The sequence below is a fragment of the Raphanus sativus genome, unplaced genomic scaffold (genome assembly GCF_000801105.2).
Source record: "Raphanus sativus cultivar WK10039 unplaced genomic scaffold, ASM80110v3 Scaffold1543, whole genome shotgun sequence".
Lineage (NCBI taxonomy): Eukaryota > Viridiplantae > Streptophyta > Magnoliopsida > Brassicales > Brassicaceae > Raphanus > Raphanus sativus.
The window spans coordinates 1-21,335 of record NW_026616852.1 but is presented as its reverse complement, the minus strand read 5'-3'; the positions used below and the strand labels follow the sequence as shown (position 1 = coordinate 21,335).

General features: G+C 37.7%; 7 protein-coding genes and 1 long non-coding RNA gene across 10 annotated transcripts; 5 read left to right on the top strand and 3 right to left on the bottom strand.

Moving 5' to 3' along the window:
- The first annotated feature begins 1,298 nt into the window (after positions 1-1,298).
- Positions 1,299-2,366, top strand: LOC130504400 (thiamine pyrophosphokinase 1-like). The gene is made up of 4 exons (XM_056999021.1): positions 1,299-1,380; positions 1,511-1,612; positions 1,714-1,963; positions 2,076-2,366. Exons 1-4 carry the CDS (start codon positions 1,318-1,320, stop codon positions 2,207-2,209), a joined length of 549 nt encoding a protein of 182 aa, XP_056855001.1. The 5' UTR covers positions 1,299-1,317; the 3' UTR covers positions 2,210-2,366.
- Positions 2,367-2,956: 590 nt separating this feature from the next.
- On the top strand, positions 2,957-4,572 carry LOC130504396 (co-chaperone protein p23-1-like). Its single transcript, XM_056999015.1, has 6 exons — positions 2,957-3,078; positions 3,343-3,529; positions 3,614-3,770; positions 3,884-3,939; positions 4,032-4,191; positions 4,289-4,572. The coding sequence occupies exons 1-6, from the start codon at positions 3,074-3,076 to the stop codon at positions 4,387-4,389; spliced, it is 666 nt and encodes a 221-aa protein (XP_056854995.1). The 5' UTR covers positions 2,957-3,073; the 3' UTR covers positions 4,390-4,572.
- Positions 4,573-5,168: 596 nt separating this feature from the next.
- On the top strand, positions 5,169-6,321 carry LOC130504399 (nucleolar protein 16-like). The gene is made up of 3 exons (XM_056999020.1): positions 5,169-5,593; positions 5,871-5,992; positions 6,077-6,321. The coding sequence occupies exons 1-3, from the start codon at positions 5,245-5,247 to the stop codon at positions 6,191-6,193; spliced, it is 588 nt and encodes a 195-aa protein (XP_056855000.1). The 5' UTR covers positions 5,169-5,244; the 3' UTR covers positions 6,194-6,321.
- A 23-nt stretch (positions 6,322-6,344) lies between these two features.
- LOC130504398 (E3 ubiquitin-protein ligase NLA-like) lies at positions 6,345-8,404 on the bottom strand. 2 transcript variants are annotated; one of them, XM_056999019.1, is made up of 6 exons: positions 8,022-8,404; positions 7,694-7,944; positions 7,312-7,581; positions 6,878-7,015; positions 6,739-6,781; positions 6,345-6,637 (listed from the first exon to the last, which is right to left on the bottom strand). In XM_056999019.1, the coding sequence occupies exons 1-5, from the start codon at positions 8,179-8,181 to the stop codon at positions 6,758-6,760; spliced, it is 843 nt and encodes a 280-aa protein (XP_056854999.1). In that variant the 5' UTR covers positions 8,182-8,404; the 3' UTR covers positions 6,345-6,637; positions 6,739-6,757. The 2 variants fall into 2 exon arrangements, with proteins under 2 accessions (XP_056854999.1, XP_056854998.1); XM_056999018.1 differs by having other exon boundaries at positions 6,739-6,797; positions 8,022-8,401.
- Positions 8,405-9,872: 1,468 nt separating this feature from the next.
- On the bottom strand, positions 9,873-13,108 carry LOC130504397 (beta-glucosidase 11-like). Of its 2 annotated transcripts, XM_056999017.1 has the most exons (14): positions 12,987-13,103; positions 12,572-12,757; positions 12,378-12,441; positions 12,225-12,280; positions 12,046-12,121; positions 11,903-11,974; positions 11,727-11,814; positions 11,394-11,649; positions 11,188-11,303; positions 10,782-11,002; positions 10,680-10,708; positions 10,519-10,606; positions 10,349-10,439; positions 9,873-10,261 (listed from the first exon to the last, which is right to left on the bottom strand). In XM_056999017.1, the coding sequence occupies exons 2-14, from the start codon at positions 12,719-12,721 to the stop codon at positions 10,051-10,053; spliced, it is 1,518 nt and encodes a 505-aa protein (XP_056854997.1). In that variant the 5' UTR covers positions 12,722-12,757; positions 12,987-13,103; the 3' UTR covers positions 9,873-10,050. The 2 variants fall into 2 exon arrangements, with proteins under 2 accessions (XP_056854997.1, XP_056854996.1); XM_056999016.1 differs by having other exon boundaries at positions 11,188-11,649; positions 12,987-13,108.
- Positions 13,109-16,213: 3,105 nt separating this feature from the next.
- LOC130504395 (uncharacterized) lies at positions 16,214-17,468 on the bottom strand. The gene is made up of 2 exons (XR_008941244.1): positions 17,020-17,468; positions 16,214-16,831 (listed from the first exon to the last, which is right to left on the bottom strand). It is a non-coding gene; the product is annotated as an uncharacterized LOC130504395 (long non-coding RNA).
- A 6-nt stretch (positions 17,469-17,474) lies between these two features.
- Positions 17,475-18,404, top strand: LOC130504393 (60S ribosomal protein L22-3-like). The gene is made up of 2 exons (XM_056999013.1): positions 17,475-17,744; positions 18,105-18,404. Exons 1-2 carry the CDS (start codon positions 17,515-17,517, stop codon positions 18,250-18,252), a joined length of 378 nt encoding a protein of 125 aa, XP_056854993.1. The 5' UTR covers positions 17,475-17,514; the 3' UTR covers positions 18,253-18,404.
- A 399-nt stretch (positions 18,405-18,803) lies between these two features.
- On the top strand, positions 18,804-19,507 carry LOC130504394 (late embryogenis abundant protein 2-like). Its single transcript, XM_056999014.1, has 2 exons — positions 18,804-19,003; positions 19,094-19,507. Exons 1-2 carry the CDS (start codon positions 18,930-18,932, stop codon positions 19,314-19,316), a joined length of 297 nt encoding a protein of 98 aa, XP_056854994.1. The 5' UTR covers positions 18,804-18,929; the 3' UTR covers positions 19,317-19,507.
- The last annotated feature ends 1,828 nt before the right edge of the window (positions 19,508-21,335 follow it).

Here is a 21,335-nt window from a genome sequence, read left to right as displayed (position 1 = left end):
CCTCAAGAAAAAAGAGAAATATCCGGATGTGTAATCTATTTACATGCTTAATTATGTACCTCAACTATGTATATAGGGAGATTTTAGATATTTTATTAGTATTTTTAGTTATTTAATCCAGTTTTTTTGGTTTTTTCACTCTATGTTGGTTGAAAAGTCACTGGAACTAGATAATGAGATTTGCTAGAAGAATATCCTTGTACTGGCATAAGGTACAATGCATGGAATGAATCGGGTATGCAATTCTGGTCTGAAACCAACGGTCCACAAACATCTTCTATTACTAGAAGATAAATTCAAGTTTGCTTTCTCTTTGCTTCAATGGGTTTTCTTGAAAATAGGATTCTCATGTGAGGCCAAATTGATCTTCTGGAAGATGTCAGTAACAATAATACAATTTTTTCAATAATAATTAACAAAGAGAATAAAATATGAACTATAGGTGTTATAAAGATACCTTTTCAATGGTCAGGAAAAAAGGAGGCACTTTCAACCGAAACGACGTCAGATGACAAATACAGTATAGAGATATAAGACGTGGCCCTCCTTTTTTAACCAAATCGATCTCTGAGAAAGTCAACCCTTTTGGTCGGTTCTGTTAGGTATTTATATCATTGTTCCAGCAAATCAATGAATCAAATTGATACAAAGAAAATTAAATATATATATATCTCACACACAAACACAAACACAAACACAACGAAATCCATCTCTCAATCTCGCCAGCCGATGTCAGCAGGCATGGAAAAAGTAGTAATGTTTCACTCTTCAAGCTTCCTCCTCCCGTCGATTCCCGCCGACGAAGCATCGGCGTACGCTGTCGTCGTTCTGAACCAGAAGCTACCACGATTCACTCCTCTCCTCTGGGAACATGGTGCCTTTTTCTGTTGATATGATCGCTGCTCTGTATTGAGTCTATTAATAATATTTGGGGTCTGATTGATAAGTTTTTGAAATTTTGTATGTGTGTGTGTTAGAGCAGCAAAACTTCGTCTGTGTGCTGATGGAGGCGCAAATCGCATCTACGATGAGTTACTCTTCTTCTTCCCTCACGATGACGCTCTCCTCATCCGTAACAGGTCTTTGTCTGCTTCCGCTGAGCTTAATCTTGTCTTATTACTTTTTATTTAGAGAGTCTGATTTTTTTTTTAAAAAAAAATTGAGAGGATGGTTTATTGGAAAAAGTAGTATATTTTTTGAAACTGGAAAGTTCTTTGTCTTTATTAGCAAAAACTCAACCTGTTTTGTACCTATTAAGAATCTTGGAGAAGTGGTTCTGAGGATGTATTGGGAATGTCGTCTTTAGGTACAAACCAGATGTTATCAAAGGGAGATATGGACTCTATTCGACCTGATGTCCTCCACTTTTATCTAAGCTTGGTAAGCTTTTTCTGTTTTGTGTTTTTTGTTCTTCTTCCGTTCTGTATTATTGTATAAGAATCAATCACATTGTATGGTGTCTTTCTCTGCTTTTGATTGATTGTTCTACTTGGTGCTTTTTTTTCTTCAGGGGACTAAAGTGATAGATGAATCTCATGATCAAGATACCACTGATCTCGATAAATGCATCTTGTATATCCGTGACTCTACTCTGAATCAAGAGAGCTCCAGAGTAAAGCTCTATCATTTCTAATCTTTCTCATAGGCCAAAAAAATGCTCTCTGTTTTTGTTTGTTTCTTCACCCTTTTTTGCCTTTTCTTTTCTTCTGCTAGCTCCAGATTCTTGCTACAGGGGCACTCGGGGGAAGATTTGATCACGAAGCCGGTAACCTCAACGTATTGTATCGTTATCCGGACACAAGGATAATCCTTTTGTCTGATGATTGCCTCATCCAACTCCTTCCAAAGACTCATCGGCACGAGATTCAAATTCAGCCCTCTCTCCAAGGTCCTCACTGTGGTCTCATCCCTATGGGGACTCCATCTGCCAAAACCACAACCACAGGGCTTCAATGGGATCTCAGTAAGTAAAACATTAAATCATTCTCACTATGGTTTTAACTTCTGTTTTAGGCATTGTCTTACAGCATCACGTGGATCTAACCATGGTTTATGTTTGTTTTACCTTCTGAAAGCCGACACTGAGATGAGGTTTGGTGGGTTGATAAGTACATCGAATAAGGTTAAAGGGGAGAAAATCACAGTCGAGTCGGATTCAGATCTCTTGTGGACGATATCCATCAAGAAACCAGGCTCCACAAGCCCTTAGGCGTGGCGGTAACAACAACAACAACAAGGACACGTTGCTATCTATTGTTTCTACGAAATTCTTGTTTTGTTTCCACTGTAGCATCAAGTAGGAATAAGACTCGTTTGTACCATTACTCTTGTTATCTGAATACTTGAGATGCCTCATTTTACGTTTTCTTTCTACGAGAATGATTTCATTTGGTTTTTGTCCTTTATTAACGTGTGAGTGGGGACATCTTGGTTGATTCGTTCGTAGTCTGAGCTCACTGATGTGACTGGATGTTTGGAGTTTATAAAGAAAGAAGTAAAGACGTGAATGAGTCTCTTTGGTTTATTCTCCTGAATCAGTCTCTTTGATTATACTTAGCTCTAATCGCTTACCATCTCAAATTATTTTAGAAAATTCAAACTTGAAAAATCCTATAGAAGCACTGTGACATGCTCATAAAGCTGAATAATATTTTATTTTCTTTAAATAGGAACAAAACTTAATTACATGCTTTTAAAAGGACTCTTGTTGGATTTATGAAATGATACGAAAACTATATGTTTGGTAAAAGTATAGTTGAATAATGGGCCAGAAAAGCAAGTTATCCGTGGTTCAAGAAAGTAAAAGCGCACTGCTTTCCTGTCCAAAACAACACCGTTAATCTGAACCGTTAATCTTTAACCACTTTTTCGAGCTCTCAGCCGTGGATTGTTTAATGATTAGACCTAAACTTTTATGTACACTAGCACCCACACGATAATCACTCTTTGTACTATAAAACATAGTCTTATCTGTAGTCGGAAAACTTCTCGATCGAAATAAAAATATCTTCGCGTCGTTGTCGTTCCGTCCTTCTAGGGTTTACTCAAAGCTCTTTCCTGCTTCCAGTAAATCATGAGGTACAGTTTGATAATCGATGTCTTTTATATCAACGGTGGATTTGAGGATAATACGATTTCTACTAGGTTCCAGTAAAATGGGAACGTTTAGATTCGGACCTAGGGGTTTATAGTGTTGAGTCTGTAACTTGTAATGGTAGTTTATCTAGCTTTGATTGTTTATGAATGTGGCCTCGATCGATGAACTTTTGTTTTGAGCTCTAAACATATGTGCTTGTTAGATTTAAATCTGATTGTGTTTTTATGTGAATATTGTTATTACAGTCACCATCCAGAAGTGAAGTGGGCAGAGAGAGAGGATAAGGTTTACTTAACCGTGCTATTGCCTGATGCTAAGGATGCAAATGTTAAGCTTGACCCGGAAGGTGTTTTTGATTTCTCTGCCAAAGCTGGACCAGAGAACCAGCTTTATGAGCTTAAGCTTGAGCTTAATGACAAGGTCAATGTAGAGGTGAGACTTACAAAACCAGCTTTATGAGCTTAAGCTTGAGCTTTATAATTTTCTCATGCTTTTTTCTTTTTTTGGTGAATTCAGGAAAGCAAAATCAACATTGGGTTAAGAAGCATATTCTGCATCGTGGAGAAAGCAGAGCCGAAATGGTGGAGTAAGCTATTGCGTGGAGGGAAGCCTCCTCATTATGTTAAAGTTGATTGGGACAAGTGGGTAGATGAGGATGAAGATCCCGCCACTGGTTAGCTCACTTCTTCACCATATATCTAATTCAACATCACTCTCTCTCTCTCTCTGCACTAGGCATTATTAAATTTTTGGTTTCTTCTTTTTCTCTTTTTTTTTTTTGTATAGGTCCTGGAGATATGGATATGGGCGGAATGGGTGGCATGGGCGGGATGGATTTCTCGGTATTTTTTTTTTTATCTTATAGTGTTGATTATCTTCTGTTTTTGTTTACTTAAGTTTTGAGAAAGACTTACATGGTTCTTGCTGCTTGTAGAACTTTGGTGGAATGGGAGGTATGGGTGGGATGGGCGGTATGGGAGGTCTCGAGGGGCTTGGTGGAATGGCCGGGCTTGAAGGTCTCGGTGGAATGGGCGGTATGGGAGGGCTTGGTGGGATGGGTGGTATGGAAGAATTTGAAGATAGTGATGATGAAGGTGAGAGATCTTGTTCAAAACCTTCTTTTCTTGATTAAGTTTTGTTGATATGATATGTTTTTATGGTTGTTATATCCAAATGACTTTGTATTTGCAGGAGAAGAAGTCAAGTCTGGAGAGAAAAAGGAGGAAGCTCAAGCTCCTGCATCAGAGGAAACGAAAACCGAAGAGCAGACAACTGTTAAGAGTGACAAATGAAGACACTATCCTTAAACCTTATGGTATGGCTGACCAAGAGTTGTTTATGCGTTTATGAAAACTGCTGATTGGTTTGCTCTTTTAAATCTTTTTTTCCCTCTGCTTTTTACTTCCTGGATTGTTGTATTCCCGATTCGGGTCTTATATGGTTTGCTCTTTTTTATTTTATCGTTGTTGTTTGTTCTTGAACTTGCAATATTTTTAGTGTTGCTTGTAGTGAGTGACTTAAAAGAGTTTGTGAGAAGAAGCTCTTTATAATATTGTCCGTCGGTAGACTACTATCTATGATCGTTAACCAAAATGCTAAATCGAAAACTGTAGCACTACATACAAAGCTTCTTTTTTCTTACTTTGAAGGAGCATCTTTTAATTGGATGTGTTAATCTTCATTGGAAGAAATGAATTCAGGTATAGACTTACAATTTTTAAAGTGAAAAAATCCACTGACCAATCAATGCTTGTTAAAGAACAAGAGAGACATCAAAATAGGTGTAGAATGTAGTGTCATCAAAGAAACTGTACAGAGCCGGTAGAGAAAGAAAGTGAGGAGCAGTGCTGCATATGTGGGTTTAGTTAGTAATCAAAGAAGCCTTTTAATATTGATATGGGCCTATAAATAAAGCGTTTGATTATGATAATGGGCCTATAATATACAAGGCTTTCTCATTCCCGCGAATTAACTAACAAACTAACGCCGAGAAAAGGTTCTAACTTCTAAGTCAATAAAACGTGGTCGTTTGAGGTAAGGGAGACTTGACAAAACCCTTGTGGTTAAACCCATTCTCCGCCGCGAGCTTTCTTCTTCTTCTTCATCTAAAAAAGAGAGAGAAAAATCTGTGAGAGAGAGAGACAGAGATGGCGAGGTCAAGGAGAAAGTACAAGAACTCGAGAGCCAAAGTACGCGTCGCTCTGCCCAAGAAAAACCCAAACATCTTCAAACCAGCTTTCAACTTCCCTCCCAAGCTCCGCGCTCTCATGGCCGACGACGATGTCCCCGAGTGGGACGACCAGGCCAGCGTCATCCAGAACTACAAATCCTTCGGCGTCATCTCTAACCCTAATCTCCTCGGTATCCGTTCTCGAACCGAGCACATGATCCAGGACGACTCCCTCAACGTTCCTCCCCCTCCCGAGCCGCCGACCGATGATCCTATCGCCAAGGAGTTCGAGCCCATCGATTCCGGCAGCGAGCTCGAGGAAGACGGTACGTGTTCTTCTCTTCTAACGTTGATTCTTTTTTCGGAATAGACTATATTTAGCTCCGTGTGTTCAATTTAGAAATTAGGGTTTTTGTGGAAAACTGAATGTGCCAGTGAAAGATCTTATTAGCTTCTATCATCACACTTATGATTATAAGCTGTGAAGTATTCTTGGTCGTTTTAGCACCTACACAAAGCTTCTCTATCTATTGATGTAAGTTTCTTATATTGGGGGTTTACTTAAAGAGTACCAAATGCTTTTGATTTCGAGATGATGTGTAGATCTTAAGACAGCATTGGGGAAGCAAAGAAAAGATGGGAAGAGTGCTCCTTTACAGCCCCTTACTACTATGCAACGTACTCATATCAGACGTTTGGTCGAGAAACATGGAGATGACATTGAGGTTAGTTTGTTTGTTTGTTTGTTACTTCTCTCATGAATTAATCTACTTCTCTTTCTAACTTGTGTTCTGTATGAGCAACAACAGGCCATGTACCGAGACAGGAAGCTAAACTCGATGCAGCATTCGGTTGCAACGTTGCGGAAGCTATGCACAAGATATCTCATGTACAAGGATAAGAACCCTGTTTTAGTTCCATGCTGATGGAAAAGAAAATTATGCATCACATCTTTGTCTCCTCTGCTCTCTCTCATTTTTGTTTTAATCTTACAACAACCCTGCAACAATATGTTTATCAAGTTTTCTATAAATCCAAAGATATGTTTTCAGTTCTTCTTCTTTTCTAAGATAGCTGTTAACCTATGCCAACTTATAATAAAAGAAACCATATAGTCTCCACAAACAAATCACTTTGTAAACAAACACTCTCACACACGGATGAAAGCAGATCACAATCAATATTGAGTTTTTTTTCATTAGCTTATATAATGAATCAAAACCAAGAAATCTTCAAGTACGAATGTCTCTCCCAAACCAAGTTGTTATATTCCAGTGAAGCTTCTGCATTGATGGTCCCAATACTCCTTGGCTTGCTTTAACCTCTCTGCTCTCTCTGTTTTACGCCTTTCTTCCCAATGCTCTCGGCAGCTGCATGCATCACAGGTTTAATATCTTGTAGTTTTTAGTCCTCGTTCTTAAAAAGACAGGTTTTGCAATAAGGAGCTTTTGGTTGTATATTTTTTTTTTACCTTCGCTTAAGCAAGATACTTAGCTCATCCAAGCGAACAGCACCTTTATAAACACATATCTGTTATCGAATGGGCGAACTACAAGGGTTAAGATACAAGATTAGTAGATCAATGAAGCAGTGGGGAGAATGGGTCTAACCTCACGGCAAAGCGGGCATTTTTCGGACGGGTCTGCAGTTTTCAAGCCATCGACTACGTTTACTGATGCAGCAGAACAAGCACACATGTAGCAATATATGTGACCGCATGTCAGAGATATCGGATCAAACACCGTGTCCTGTTTTTTGTACCATCAATGATATAAAACGTATGACGTAAGTTGAAGAATATTTTCATATACATTTCATATAAAAAAGATTCATTTTCTATACAAGATTCTTTTAATAAGATACTAAAAAGGACTTAGTCTATGAAATGGAATCTGCAAGAGGAGAGTGGAATAGCACTTTGACACAAGAGAGCTAAAGACTTTTATCATAATAGGCTGATACTATTTGTTCTATATTTTGAGATTACTACCAAGTCAACTAATAGTTTATTTGACACTGAGATTCTTTCAAGTCATTTGCTTACCAAGCATATTGAACAAGTCAAGTCGATGTCAACTTTGACAGAATCAGAAAGCTCACAGGAAAGCAAAGGCTTTCCATCGTCAAACACTAAAGAGCAACCATCAAACAGTGCAGGAGGAGAAGCCAAAACAGCTCCAGAGTAGTCCTTCTGAGACTCTTTCAGGTTGATGTGAAACGCCGTAAGCTCGCAGAGCCATGGGGACTGAAGGATTTCGATATGCATTTTCTGGACCTGTGTCTTAAACGCTTGTCCTTGGCTAGACTCATGAATCTGTCAGGACCAATAATATGCAAAATTATTATTATTATTTTTTTTTTTTGTAACAATGCAAAATTGTTATTATAAATTGAATATAAAGAATGTGTTGATAAGATGAATAAACCTTGTCGTATTTTTTGAGGATTTTTCTGATGGCGACCGAGTTGATGAGAGCGTAGCTAACCAAGTCTTTGCCTTGTTGGATCAAACCGAGATGACTCCTTTTGCGATTGTTGTTGCCTTTGAACCAATCAAGACACTTTTTGAAACGAGAAGCTAAATGTAACTCAAGAAGCTTCTGAGCATTCTCGTTAAACCATCCTACTACATCTTCCATCTCCTTCTGAAGCTCCGGGAAGAAGGTTCCATCACAAACTTTCACAAAGACAAATAAAAACATTTAAAAAAAGAATAAAAATAAAAGAAATGGATTCTCAGGGGAATAATAGTACCTGTGCATTCACGAGGACAGTGATTGATTGAAGCAATCTGATGATCTCTTCTTCTGCATCCCTTGAGAATTTTTTTGAGCTTCTTGAAGCCAACACCAGGTAGATTCTTCTTCTCCTTTTGTCCTTGCATGTACTCCTCATACTTTTTACAGAACTTCATATTTTCTCGAAAACGTAAGAAAATCAAATTAATAAACACACACAAAAAAAAGGAGAGGTTAAAAAGTTTAGATGACCATCAACAAATCTGATCAAGAAAACCAGTTTATATCTCTTGCGTCTCGTGTTGGCTTTATAGAAAAAACAACAGAGGCGTAACGTATTAATGAACAGAGGAGAGGAAGAAGAAAGAAAGAAGGTGGTGATGTCGGCGGAAAACTAAACTCAAAAGAAAGCAAAAGTCAAAATGTTATTTTTGGGAACATATCAGAAGTTTTAATACTTGTGTTATTGGAGGGAGTTATTGAAATAAGATTGACTATTGGTTGATTTCTATATCAGTTAATTCCTTTTAATTATGTATTCACTAATGTATTCATTTGATATTTTTTTTTTCATTTGATATTATTCTCAGTTTTATTTTTATTCTCTTAGCTTATTAATTTAACTAATCAGATTAAAATAATGTATAATCAAGAATAAAACAATATTTAAAAAAAAACATTAATCTGTGCGGAAAAGATATATAACAATAAAACAAAACGGAACCGATGGAGTAATATACTAAAAACATATACATTTTAGCAATGACCACATTTAATACACATCTCACACTAGATCTATTTCTAAATGCCACTTGGATGTGAATGTTTTTGAGTTTTAGGTACCGGATTAGTTGAAGTTGTTACCATCAAATTTTTGTTTCTAAAAAGTTAGAAAGCATATATACTATAATTTTAGAAACTACAAGTTCAAAGTTTTTGATCTACAAAATAATAAGAGGTGTGAGAGATTTTACAATTTTAAAAACTGGTGTCAATATTTTTATCTCCTTTTTCCTAAATTCTACTAAGTATTAGTATTTTTTAAAAAAATCTAATTGCCTTCTTGGTGAGGTCAAATTAGCAACTAAAAGGGATATAATACCATTTCAAGGAAGTTTAGATTGATTTGCATATTGCCACCAAATCTTTGCTTTTATCATTGTCAAGCCGCCCATTTTGTTTATTTTTAACTTAATGACCCCATTATGATTTTGTCACCAAATCTTGTTTTATATAATTTGTTTCAATATCATTATTTACAATCGTTACAATTCTACATAGTTGTTTTTGCTCATAAGAAAAATGTGATTTCTTTATAGTTTATAAACAAAAAAAAGTTAAAGGAATATGTACTTTTGCATTTTAAAAGGTTATAAATCCTTAGATATACTGTTTGAGCCTTTGAGGTACTGTGAAGACATAATATCAATGATTTGACCAATTTCATTTTGGTGAATTGCAAGAAAATATCCAAAGGGTAATTATATATTTATTGAAAAATCTAAATAAACGTACATTAGTTATTTTGAAAAAAGTTCCAAAATATCTTAAAAAGTTAACAGGAAAGAGGAACACCATTGATTTACTGCTAAAGTGAAATTTGTTTTATTCAATTCGAGTGGTTGTTGGTTGTGATCATTTAGCGGTAGCCCCAGTAAACAGTGAGATTAAAAAGTTTTCAAAAGCAAAAAAACAAACAAATAAAAGTTAGTCAAAAGGTTTTCGTATTATATAGACAAAGGTTAGTGGCTTAGTATACAAATATACAAGGGATAATTTTACAATTTCTAAACTAAACAAACAAGGAACAAAGTGTACAAAACATTTTAATAATCAAATCCGGTAAAGATTAGATTAGACGAGAAAGTCAACAAATAAAAGGTTTTAATAAAGTACGTTGATAATAAGGGGTTGATAACTTGATATATCAACAAAGTAAATTAATCACAAGACATAAAATGTTGCTTCAGACTCAAGTCACATGCACTGGAGGAGCCTAGGGGTTATTTTAAACATACAGTATAATCGTCGCTAGCATTAAATGATCACATAGCTGAAGATAAAGCATGCGACCGATGGTGAAGTGTTCCTCCGAGGAAGGAAGAGTACCAGTGAGCAGAGAGTTTAGGGTACCTCTTTAGATAAGGATCCTTGAAGTCCACGTAATATAATCCATAGCTCATGTTATACCCACCAAATACCTCATACAAATCCATCAAGGACCACTGAAAATACCCTCTTACGTTCGCTCCTTTCCTGCTTTTTGGGATATATTGAACCTTTAAGAGTCTTTTAACACATTCTTGGAAAACTTTTGGTGCTACTCACTACGGTAGAAGTTACCTGATTGAATGAAGTACTGCTTCAATGTGTGAGCTCACATACTTTATTCTCGTCGTGTCCTCAAGTGATGAGCTGTGAGGAGCCATCTGACCTGTAACGGGAAGAGAGAGAGCTAGAGACATGAACCAAGCTGAAACCTTAGAGAGAGTAAAGAGAAAGAGAGAGATCACCATTCTCTGCAATGTAGATAGGAGGGTTGCCGTAGTTTTCTTTGATATACAACAGTACTTGTTGCAGACTCCATGGTGTATTTGCATACTGAATGAAAGCAAACATTAGTCTCTCTCTGTCTTTTAAGTGATCGGTACTTAATTATGAATATATTACAAACCTCATTACTGAACGATGTGTTTCCAACCACTGCAAGGTAAAATAAGAGCAGCCAGTGAGCTACATCATTAGATTTAATCTTCCGCAGTATCATATAACTTACAGGTCAGTGACACAGCCATGTCTGTGTTGAAATCATGGAGATTTTGTTTCGGAGAGGAAGAGTTATCCTTAACGTAAAGTGCCATGTAATTTATCACTCCTACAAAGTCGATAGCGCCCTTAACTTGTTCAGACTCATCCTCTGTAAAAGCAGGTAATCTAGACCCAACACTGGTCTTCATCGTCTCAGGATAATCACCAAACACCAGCGGATGCAAGACCCTTACCCAAAAAAAAAAAAAAACTCAGTGATCAAAATATAGTAGATGCTTTAACATTTTATTCTTTTTAATTTGTTTTTTGAATATTGGAGGTTCGAAGTGGAAGCCCCAAATCACTACCCGAAACCACAATATCATATAATATTAGTTTTTTTCCTAGCGGTCATTTGATTGTTTAAGACTCACCAACCAATAAAGAAGTCATTCAATCTAACTGTTGCTTGCTTATCCTCTGTCGAGTTAGTTAAGGGGGTAGCACCGTATGTGTATATGCTAATACCTACCGTCCCCTGCTGCATATGCTGTGTAATTAAGTGGAGATACTTTGTTAGATAAAGACAGTAGTAGTGCACATATATGGAGGACACATAAAAGAAGAGGAAGAGAAGAACCTGGTACTGTTTCTTGTATAAGTTTGTGGCAGAAGCATGTGCGAGCAACATATTGTGAACAGCAATGTAAGGCTCAATAGAAGAGTTTCCTTTAGAACAGTTAAGACCAAAGGAAGGAGAGCATCGACCAGGAGGTGTTACTCCCTGGTCATACCCTCCAAGTGCAAACACGTTGGGTTCATTTATTGTAGTCCAATGCAACACTCTATCTCCAAACTCCTTGAAGCAAGTATCTGCATAAGCTGTGAAGTCTCTCCTACAAGAAGATTGATATATAATCAAAATCAGGAAAGGAAGGTGAAAAAGGAGAATTAATTCAAAAAAAAAACATACACGATTTCTCGGCTAAGCCAACCTCCATACTCATCTTCTAGGACCTGTGGAAGATCAAAGTGGTGCAACGTAGCGTGTGGCTGGATTCCTGCTTCAGTTATAAAAAAAAATATATATATATATATATTTAGTCTTGTAGCTACTAATAAACAGGATTGGTATACAAAGTTAATAACCATGAGTGATCAATTCATCAATAAGATTGTTGTAATACTGCAGCCCCTTAGGATTAACAGGTCCTCTCCCACCTGAAATAGAATCCAAAAATGGATTAGAAAATACTTCATAATAATCGAATGCTTGAACATTGGTTTCTTACTTGGTAAAAGCCTTGACCAGGATATGGAAAATCTGTAAGCATCCAAACCAATGTCTACCATGAGCTTCACATCTTCCTGCAAAACAAATTTGGTTTGGTCAGCGGTTAGTGAGATCAAATCTTTCACCGTAATATAGAGAAGGGGGAGCTTGTATTATAATAGATGGGAGAAGGGGGACCTTGTATTTGTGATATTGGTCACATGCAACATCCCCTGTTGCATCGCCAGAGTGTCCTGCAAATGAAACGAAACTCGAGCTTATGAGTACATCTTTTGTAAAGTTCTGTAGAGAGCGACATCAAGCGAAGGGAATAGTAGATAATCAAAAAACCTGCATGAGCAAAAACATCCCAAATGCTACTAGTTCTCCCGTCTTCCTCAGCAGCTCCTTCTACCTGTTTTTTTACATCATGGAGACTATATATTAAAAACACTGTTTATCTTATAGTTTGTGATCTTTCATTGCAACATGAAAGGTGAAAATGTAAATGTTACAAAATTCAGGAAAAAAGGTTGAAGAAGAACCTGATAAGCTGATGTGCCAGAACCAAAGACAAAGTCTGTAGGGAAGTCATTTCTGCTGTAACCTTCTTCTTCGAGGGATGAGACTTGGGTAAATGCCAAAATCAGAAAGACAAAGAGCATGATGAGACTATTATTGTTCAATAGCTTCATCTCTGTGGTCTCGTTGCTGCAGTGTACAGATAAAACCTGGCAGAAACTTTGGTAAGCAAAGGACAGATAGATATACACACATGTGATTTTCTTTTTAATTTTTTGGTCCGGTGGAAAGTTGCAACCGGTGGAAAAGTTAGGTTGCAACACTCCATTTCATTGTTTGTTTCTTCCACAGTCGGTCAATTTCAACTGACAAGTTTAATGAATAAAAAAGATCAGACAAACAAGATGTGGCTTTCAAAAGTCCTATTTGTTTACTTACTTTCTTATGGATACACGTGTGAATGAATGAACATGTGGCTTGTTATGAAGAAGTACCACGCTCAAAATTGTATCCTATCCTACGCCTCCGACTAGTCAACAAATTGAATCTAAACGAAACATTTTTTCCAAATATCAGTTTTAATCAATATGAGTCAGCCGCCTTAGCAATTACATGAACATTGGATAAAACAAAAGCAGTCGTCAGATAAGAGTGGATTGGAAAAGGATGATGTAATAACAACCAGGTCTTGAAACACAAATAATGGCAAGATTTTCTAAATTGGCCCAAGCCCAATGGATGATGGCAATCTGGAATCTGTGGTTCTCGTGAGACATCAGTGAATTTTGCTACAGAACCACAGATTCCAGATGCCATCATCCATTGGACTTGGGCCAATTTAGTTATACTGAGATCCCCGTACAATATTGTGATCCAAATGTCTACACTGTTTAACAGTAACGAAATTAACGGATACTCCAAAAAAAAAAATAAGCAAGTCAAGGAAAGCAAAGTCTCGATTCCAATGCTTTCTCATACCTCTTGAGTACAGAGTAGAAACACTTTTTGTGTTTAACCCAAGATATTCCATCCAGATATTTTTTTTTTTGAAAAAGAGCATTCAATTTAAAAGACAAAGATGTGATTTGTTAGATCACATAGTTTGAAAAAGTTTGATACATAGAGTAAGTAATGAAAGAGCTATAAAACCAAGAACTTGGTAATACTCTTTAGTTTGACCAAACTAAGAAGGATACTTGCTCGCTTGATTTAGGAACCTCGACCCCTACGGCCTCGTTTCCCTCTTCCACGCTCTGTCATCCATTCCATTCCTTGGTATTTTTGTGTAGGCTTGATCAACCTACCCTTTCTTGTCATACTTCCAAGTTCATCCATTTGCTCGGCAATATGGAAATCACTCTCCATACCACCAATCGCTTGGTTGGACTCAGTTGAAAGAAAGGTCATGGTTGAAGGATCATTTCTTGAGTGTGCAATACCCTCATTGATGATAATATCTGATGGAACATCGTCCATAATCTGTAGAGAAGTGTGAGCAGATGATGCACCTGCTAATGTATAGGATGTAGTAGATTTGGCATCCAGAGATGAATTGCAAAAAGTAGTAGAGTTATCCTTTTGAGGAGTAGCTACTGGAGAGTGAGTGGAGCAGCTTGGTGGTGTTGAAAAATCCTTCTTCTCAGCACCATCATGTGTTTCTGTCTCTGAGTTTTCAACTTGTACCATCTCTTGATCAGATACAACACTGAACTGAGTTTGTTCATTTTCAGTTTCAACCCCTGGTACTTCATCTTCCCCACACGGTTGGGGAACTGGGAGGAGGCATCTTTTTTCTTTATGTCCCAACTGCCCACATCTGCCACAAGTACTAGGAATCCAAGTGTATTCAACATCCACTAAAAATATATTACCTTGTTTGTCATCCAAGGCAATTTGTTTCGGAAAGGGCTTGTCAAGTTCTACTTCAACAAGTAACTTTGCTTCTCCCAAAGTAGTCGGATCAAGGCGAGGTTTGTGTGTTTGCATAGGCTCACCAAGTCCTGAAGCAACATGACTGAGACCTAGTCTTGAGTAGCAACAATCTGGAACATTTTTTAGGTTGACCCAAACCGGTATAGTTGAAATTTCAGGGACGTCTTTGAGTGAGTTCACTGGTTTCCAAGGTGAAACGAACAACAAGCAGTCATCAACATGCCACACACCTCTCTGAACTACCCATTGTCGAGTTGATTCATGGGGGATGTGAAACATATAAGACGACTCACTTATCTTACGGCAGCCTATTCTACAAGATCTTCCCCACAACCTATTCACTACGGCATGAATTAAACCTCCAGGAGGAAGAGAACACCGATGAAACTGACCAATGATATATTCCTTTTTATTCTCCGGTCCTAAGGTTAGTACTTGAGAAGGAATTGAGACCTGAGGAGTTCCATCGAGTCGGAATGTAGGCTTGGTAGCTCGATAGAGATTCCTGGTGGATGGGTTCATTCTGGCAGCCCATGGAAATCTAAGCGTTCCATCATCTTTAAGTTCTGGAACCGGTATCTTCTGGACCGGTATAAGAGGGAACTCTCGAACCGCAGTTTCTCTTTTCTTCTGGTTTTGACCGAGCCCATCAGTCAATGTTGGCCAGAAAGAATCGAGAAGATTGTTTAGGTATTGTGGGTCAAAATCCATTGGCGTTGCCGGTGTAGGAGGTGTAGCCGGAGGAGCGAAAGTGAGAGGTCTGGCCCATGCTCCGATTGATGGAACAAAGGGAGATGGCTGGTCTGAGCATAACTCTGAAGGAGGAATAATTATTGGAGGTAAATCAGCCGATTGAAGCTCAGAGACGTTCACAGGAGCACCACTTTCTGACTGGGAGACTCCAACGTCCATTGCTTGCGAGCAAGCTTGAGGAGAGGAAGGAGCTGAGAGAGTATTTGAGGAGACATTCTTCAGGGCCTCGGTTTCAGGGCTTGACGAACCAGTCACCACGAACTGAAGAAGCAGAGGAGGTAAGCCAGGATCATGGTCGGAGTTGGCGTCAATCGGATCCTTGAACGGAGAGCTCGACGAACGAGACACCTTGATTTCAAGGTCAGACATCTGAAGCAACCAAGGCGAGGAGGGAGAGTGGAGAAGATGCACCAGAGGGAGAGAAGAGGAGACGGCTCCGCCGTCGATTACAACGAGTTATCAAGTTAGGGTTCGCTTCTTCTGTCGCCAAAGGGGGGCGCGTGAAAACGCGTATGTTTTGCCCATCCAGATATTAATTCCCATTTTCTAGTCGAGGATTGTAAGTATTTCCATATCTATACAACAGAACCATTTTCTTCTCTAGATTTCTGTAAACATAATTTGCAAAGATTAGAAACAGCATGTGAATTACCAAACTGATTATTTACTTGCAATTTTAATTTATTATTATTATTATTATTATTAGTTCCTAAAGATTAGGTAGATTAGGTAGATAACTACCATTCATTGTACCTAACATCTTACTAATGACCATTGGGACTCTCCTAACACTTGAAAGACTTGTGGGTAACAACCATATTCATTCTTGATACTATATAATCTAAGTACGTACAACATATATGTTGCAATAACCAAGCTCAAAACCAAAATGGTTAGATTTAAACCTGGCCCTACCTTCTCCTCATCAGTGTCCTCCTCATCGCGACAAAGGCCACCGCATAATGAGCCTCAGCCTCCTCCTCCTCCTCCTCCACCTATCTACCTGCACCCACCGCCACCAAGACCACCGCACCCAGAGCCTCGCCCTCCTCCTCCACCGCCTCCTCCAGGACCTCCACCGCCCGGACCCGGAGCTACCTTGTTTTCAAGACCTTCACATCCACCTGGACCACCATATTGATACCCATGCGTGGATGACTTGTTCGTCTAGTTAAGTATGCGTGTAGAAAATAATTAAGCTCCTATTGTTGGTTTATGGGAGACGTACGTACGTACGTGGTCTTTAGAGTCAGTTGTCGCAATAAGCTCCTAGTCAAGAGACGTTTGTTTCAAGTTGTTACAAGTCCTCCGAAGAAAGTAGGAGGCAGTTTGTTTTATGTTAAAAAGGCTAATTTAAAAATCAATAAGAAGAATAAGCTATCTATGCTTTTGGTTCTCATCGTCTCATCTCATTCTTAGTTTTGTTACAACATCTTTGACCTAAATAAACACGTAAAATGACATTTAGTTTTTTTTTTGTTTGTTTCTACTACAGTCGGTCACTCGGTCGTCTATTTCGTTTGATGATGAAGATCAGACAAGATGTGGCTTTCAAAAGTCCTAGAAGTTTCTTTACTTCCTTATGGACACACATGAGGCTTGTTTTGCAGAAACACCAAACACTCAAAGGTGAGAGCGGATTAGAGAATGATGATATAAACAAAGCCACGTCTTGAAGTAAGAGTTAAAAGATTTATCAACCAAGAAAATAATTTAAAAAAAAAACAATGTAAAACAGAACACACTGTAATAGAATACAAAAAGAGGTGGATCTTGTTACACTCACAGGCGGTAGAGAAGATCTTGATCTTGAACGAGATCTGCAATATTCAAGAAAACAAACCCAAATTTCAAGAATCCAAACATGTTCTGTTTACTACTTCCATCACAAAGAGACCAAGCTGCAACAACAACAACAACAAAAAAAACTTGAACCAAATCTATACTCCAACTTAGCTAAAACAGAGGACAAAGATTTTCTAAACCGTGTGGGGTCATTCGTTAATCAACTTCTGTAGCAAAATTCGGGATTCACTGATGTCACACGAGAACCACAGATTCCATATTCCCATCATTCATAGGGCCGATTTTGTTTTAGCTTTAGTAAACCAAAAGAATTAACCCAAGATATTAATCGAACAAGTGGGCCTAAAGCCCATTGGGTCTTAACTGTTAAAAATCTCTCCACTAAAATCGAAAACCCTAGGGAACGCCGTTTATATTTAGTCTCTTAACCTTTTCACCCCCCCAATTGTTAGCCAGAGTTAGAATTTGTGTAGAGATGGCTCGAGGAGTGGCGGTGAAGTCGAGTGCGAAGAAGAAGGGAGTGGCTTTCGTGATTGACTGCTCCAAGCCAGTGGATGACAAGATCATGGAGATCGCCACCCTCGAGAAGTTTCTTCAGGAACGAATCAAGGTCGGAGGCAAACCCGGAGCTCTCGGCGACGCCGTTTCCATCACAACCTCCAAGGGAAAGATCACCGTCACCGCCGATTCCAACTTCTCCAAACGGTACATTTACGAATTTGAGCTTTGCTTCATAAACCCTAATTTATTCTTGAGTTTCAAGTATCAGAAGACTGTTGGTTTTGTACATTAGTAATACCATAAAACCCTAACGTGTCCTTAAAGCATTCATTTCTCTATTGCGTGCATCCAAAGAAAGTTGGAGACTACTTTGTATCCACTTAAAAGATTGTTAGTTTTGTACAATGTCAGTCACATTAGTAATACCATAAACCCTAACTTGGCCTTGAAGCATTATTCATTTCTCTATGGCGTGCGTCCTAAGAAAGTTGAAGGCTCTACTTAATATAATTGAAGCTATTTTGTATCCACTTATATGTGTGTTATGGATTTAAAAAAAATCAGGTACTTGAAGTATCTGACGAAGAAGTATTTGAAGAAGTACAATGTCCGTGATTGGCTCCGCGTGATTGCGTCGAACAAAGACAGAAACTTGTATGAGCTAAGGTACTTCAACATCGAAGACGATGCAGCTGGTGAGGAGGAAGATTAAGATACACTCTCTTCATTTTTTTTTTCATACATTTGTTAGAGATTTTTGTGGTGTTATTTTGAATTTATGGGTGACTTAAGTTTCATTTTACACCTCTGATACAAAAGAACATTTGATAACCACTCGTTTGGAACCGGATATTTTTCTTAGCACGGGTTGGTCCGACGAAAGTTTTGATTTGACATCTCTAAAATATCCTGAAATATTAATAAATAATTATCTTAACAAACATACATTAACGATATACACAAATTAAATTTCGATATATCATCTTTTTTTTTAAATATGCGTTTTTTCTTTTACTTTAGATTTTGAGATTTTAGTTTTGGCGTATTATAACAAAAAGCCGTTTTTTCAACCAGACATAGCAGAACCGTTTTAAAACATATTAATAGTGAACTTATGCCTACAGCTTATTGTTAATCAATCGGATAATTACAATTTTAAAACCCTAGTAACTGTATATTAAAAGAAACAGAAAATAACAAAAGGGTGAAAAGCCTAGATTGACGCAGCCATTCATCTCTCCTTTCCTCTATATAAACCCTCCTCTTTCTCTTCCTTTCTCCTCATCCCACAAAGCAATTTGCAACTCAAGCAAAGAGAGACAGATCGAGAGAGAAGAGAAAGAGAGGTGATCAAGTTTCTTCTGCTAAGATCAAGTTTCTCACCTCACAATGGCTCGCTCTCTCTCTATCGCTAAAACCCTCTCCGTCATCGTCGCCCGAGACTTCTCCAACGCCATCTTCAGGTAACAGTCTTACGTCTTTGCAAAACGTACGTTTATGGTTCTTTTTCGTCAGTGAAACTAAATGGTGACGTTTTTTTGTCTACGTTATAGACGAGGGTTCGCCGTCGCAGCTGACACGGCGTTGCATGGGAGCGTTGCGAGCGGTGGAACAACCGCTTCTGCCTCGGTGATGAAGAAGAATGTTGGGGAAGAGTCAAGCGAGAAGGCTCCATGGATCCCTGACCCTAAAACCGGTTACTACAGACCCGCTACCGTTTCTCAGGAGATTGATCCGGCGGAGCTACGAGCTGTTCTCTTGAACAACAAGCAATAATTCCTTTCCGAAAAATAAGATAATTATGTTGATGTTGTGGTTATTGCCATGTTTTATGGGAGAGAGAATCAGAAAAACGGGTCATGATCCTTTGCGCGGTGAACCCCTCTATCATCTTATTTTGTTGAGAGTTTTGTAGTGATCGTTTTGATCCAATCCTAATAAGTTATAAAATCGTCCCTATTTATGAAGTTTTTTTTACTATGCTAAAAACGTTATATGAAGTTATCTAACAGAGTTAGAAACTAACTTGTCTGAAAACCTCCTTTTTTGTCTGAAAACCTCCACTCAATGACTTATTTTTCATTGAAAATGAATGAATAGCAGAAAACGGATTTAAAAAAAACTCTCTAACAATCATGTGGTTGTTATAACAAATTGGAAAATCACAAACGTGATAAGATCGTTTTTACTAATGGTCTTAGTCCTTAGAGATGATGACGAAATATATATGGTTAGCTTAGTTTTCGTAAGATCTCTAAGAATATGGCTAGCACGATTTCTTGAAGCCCAAGATTTAACTACTCAAAAAATATTTTGTGTGTTTCTTTGTTGCAACAACAAAGATTTGGGTTATTCTCTTCGTATCAGGCCACCACCATCTTGTTGTTATTAAAACCAAATAGAATAATATCCAAAAATGTCATATTTTAGATATTTTAACATTAACAAATTCAGAGTGATAAGAGGATTCAACCACCTGGCAAGTCATGTCAGCAGTAGGAGAAATGGTGATCATAGGAATAATAAGTGAACTTAATGCAATTGACAATAAGAAGACGAGAAAAGCTCTAACTTGTGAGCCTCGTATAATTACTTTCGAGCATGAAAAAGACCACATAACTTACGTGTTTATGGTTGAGAGGTAGTGGCCCAAACTAAATCCCAAAGGCCAATTTGCGAAAGAGAAAAAAAAACGACGCAAGGACAGTTTGTAACCTCGCAATCGCAAACCAAGTGGCGTTTCTTTGGCTAACAAAAAAAAAAAATATCAGGTTGTTTTTCCATCACAATCCAGATTTTTTTTTTTTCAGTTATACGAGAAGGATAAATGTATAGCAATTTCAAAAGTCGGTAGAATCATCATCAATACTAATTAATACATGGAGGAACAGATTGGTCTGGTAAAACCAGAACTTTTTAGAAGGGGAAAAAATGGCTACCGGTTTTGTGCATATGGGTCAAAGTCAAACCGTTAATCAAAACTGTAAACCGGGTTCTCAACCCGAATAAAGACCCAAGTTCAACTGAATATCCACTATATCTTGATGAAATATCATGCCACGAATCAGAAATTAGAGAAAAGACTATATATCTCAGCTTCATCTTCAAGTTACTGTTTCCAGATTCCTGGTATCTCTGACGGAGGAAGATGCGATCATGTAATTGGTAAAGAATCTTGAACCGTTCATTACTCGAGCTCATGAATGTGCATATCATAAACCAACACAGGTCAACAACCCACTGTTCCTTATTAAAAAAAAAAAAACTCAATTTGATTCAATCTTAAACCAGAGAAACTCTCTATCAAACTGAAGCCTAACATACCAAAGGTCTATACTTGCAGTCCATCCTAAACATCTACACCCGATCTACATACACTAAAGAAGCTCATAATAAATAAACAAAAAAAAAAGTAAAGGATCTAACATTGATCAACCAGGAAAAAAAAAATCAAATTTCCCAATGTATCCATCGTTTTATTGCTTGGAAGTATATACATTGGTTGATTAATCCAACGATCTTAAGAACAGATACAAAGCAAAGCAATTTATTGAAACAAAGAACCATAATGATTGGATAAAGAACAAAAGCCCCCCAAAGAGTTTCAAGTTCTGTAAGAAAAGTCCCCTATTTAATTACAACTAGATTTTAACCCGCGCTTTAAAAGCGCTGATATATTTTTTATATAAAATTTGATTGAATTTATAAATAAAAATAAAACTTTTAAAATTTTCTATTTGTGTTTCAAAAACGTTGTTCTATTATGAAATTTGATTTTCAAACAGTGTTTTCATA

What these genes read in the sequence shown, in the direction of transcription:
- LOC130504400 (XM_056999021.1), top strand. Translation starts at nt 1,318, where the DNA reads ATGTTATCAAAGGGAGATATGGACTCTATTCGACCTGATGTCCTCCAC. An exon ending in TCCACTTTTATCTAAGCTTG is followed by an intron (nt 1,381 to 1,510) that starts GTAAGCTTTTTC and finishes TTTTTTCTTCAG; the next exon opens with GGGACTAAAGTGATAGATGA. An exon ending in AGGGCTTCAATGGGATCTCA is followed by an intron (nt 1,964 to 2,075) that starts GTAAGTAAAACA and finishes ACCTTCTGAAAG; the next exon opens with CCGACACTGAGATGAGGTTT.
- LOC130504396 (XM_056999015.1), top strand. An exon ending in GGATGAAGATCCCGCCACTG is followed by an intron (nt 3,771 to 3,883) that starts GTTAGCTCACTT and finishes TTTTTTGTATAG; the next exon opens with GTCCTGGAGATATGGATATG. An exon ending in TGAAGATAGTGATGATGAAG is followed by an intron (nt 4,192 to 4,288) that starts GTGAGAGATCTT and finishes TTGTATTTGCAG; the next exon opens with GAGAAGAAGTCAAGTCTGGA.
- LOC130504399 (XM_056999020.1), top strand. Translation starts at nt 5,245, where the DNA reads ATGGCGAGGTCAAGGAGAAAGTACAAGAACTCGAGAGCCAAAGTACGC. An exon ending in CAGCGAGCTCGAGGAAGACG is followed by an intron (nt 5,594 to 5,870) that starts GTACGTGTTCTT and finishes GATGATGTGTAG; the next exon opens with ATCTTAAGACAGCATTGGGG. An exon ending in AACATGGAGATGACATTGAG is followed by an intron (nt 5,993 to 6,076) that starts GTTAGTTTGTTT and finishes GAGCAACAACAG; the next exon opens with GCCATGTACCGAGACAGGAA.
- LOC130504398 (XM_056999018.1), bottom strand. Translation starts at nt 8,181, where the DNA reads ATGAAGTTCTGTAAAAAGTATGAGGAGTACATGCAAGGACAAAAGGAG. An exon ending in TGACTTGTTCAATATGCTTG is followed by an intron (nt 7,016 to 7,311) that starts GTAAGCAAATGA and finishes TACAAAAAACAG; the next exon opens with GACACGGTGTTTGATCCGAT. An exon ending in AGTATCTTGCTTAAGCGAAG is followed by an intron (nt 6,638 to 6,738) that starts GTAAAAAAAAAA and finishes TGATGCATGCAG; the next exon opens with CTGCCGAGAGCATTGGGAAG.
- LOC130504397 (XM_056999016.1), bottom strand. Translation starts at nt 12,721, where the DNA reads ATGAAGCTATTGAACAATAATAGTCTCATCATGCTCTTTGTCTTTCTG. An exon ending in TGATGAATTGATCACTCATG is followed by an intron (nt 11,815 to 11,902) that starts GTTATTAACTTT and finishes TAACTGAAGCAG; the next exon opens with GAATCCAGCCACACGCTACG. An exon ending in TATCTACATTGCAGAGAATG is followed by an intron (nt 10,440 to 10,518) that starts GTGATCTCTCTC and finishes TTCCCGTTACAG; the next exon opens with GTCAGATGGCTCCTCACAGC.
- LOC130504393 (XM_056999013.1), top strand. Translation starts at nt 17,515, where the DNA reads ATGGCTCGAGGAGTGGCGGTGAAGTCGAGTGCGAAGAAGAAGGGAGTG. An exon ending in GATTCCAACTTCTCCAAACG is followed by an intron (nt 17,745 to 18,104) that starts GTACATTTACGA and finishes AAAAAAAATCAG; the next exon opens with GTACTTGAAGTATCTGACGA.
- LOC130504394 (XM_056999014.1), top strand. Translation starts at nt 18,930, where the DNA reads ATGGCTCGCTCTCTCTCTATCGCTAAAACCCTCTCCGTCATCGTCGCC. An exon ending in TTCTCCAACGCCATCTTCAG is followed by an intron (nt 19,004 to 19,093) that starts GTAACAGTCTTA and finishes TCTACGTTATAG; the next exon opens with ACGAGGGTTCGCCGTCGCAG.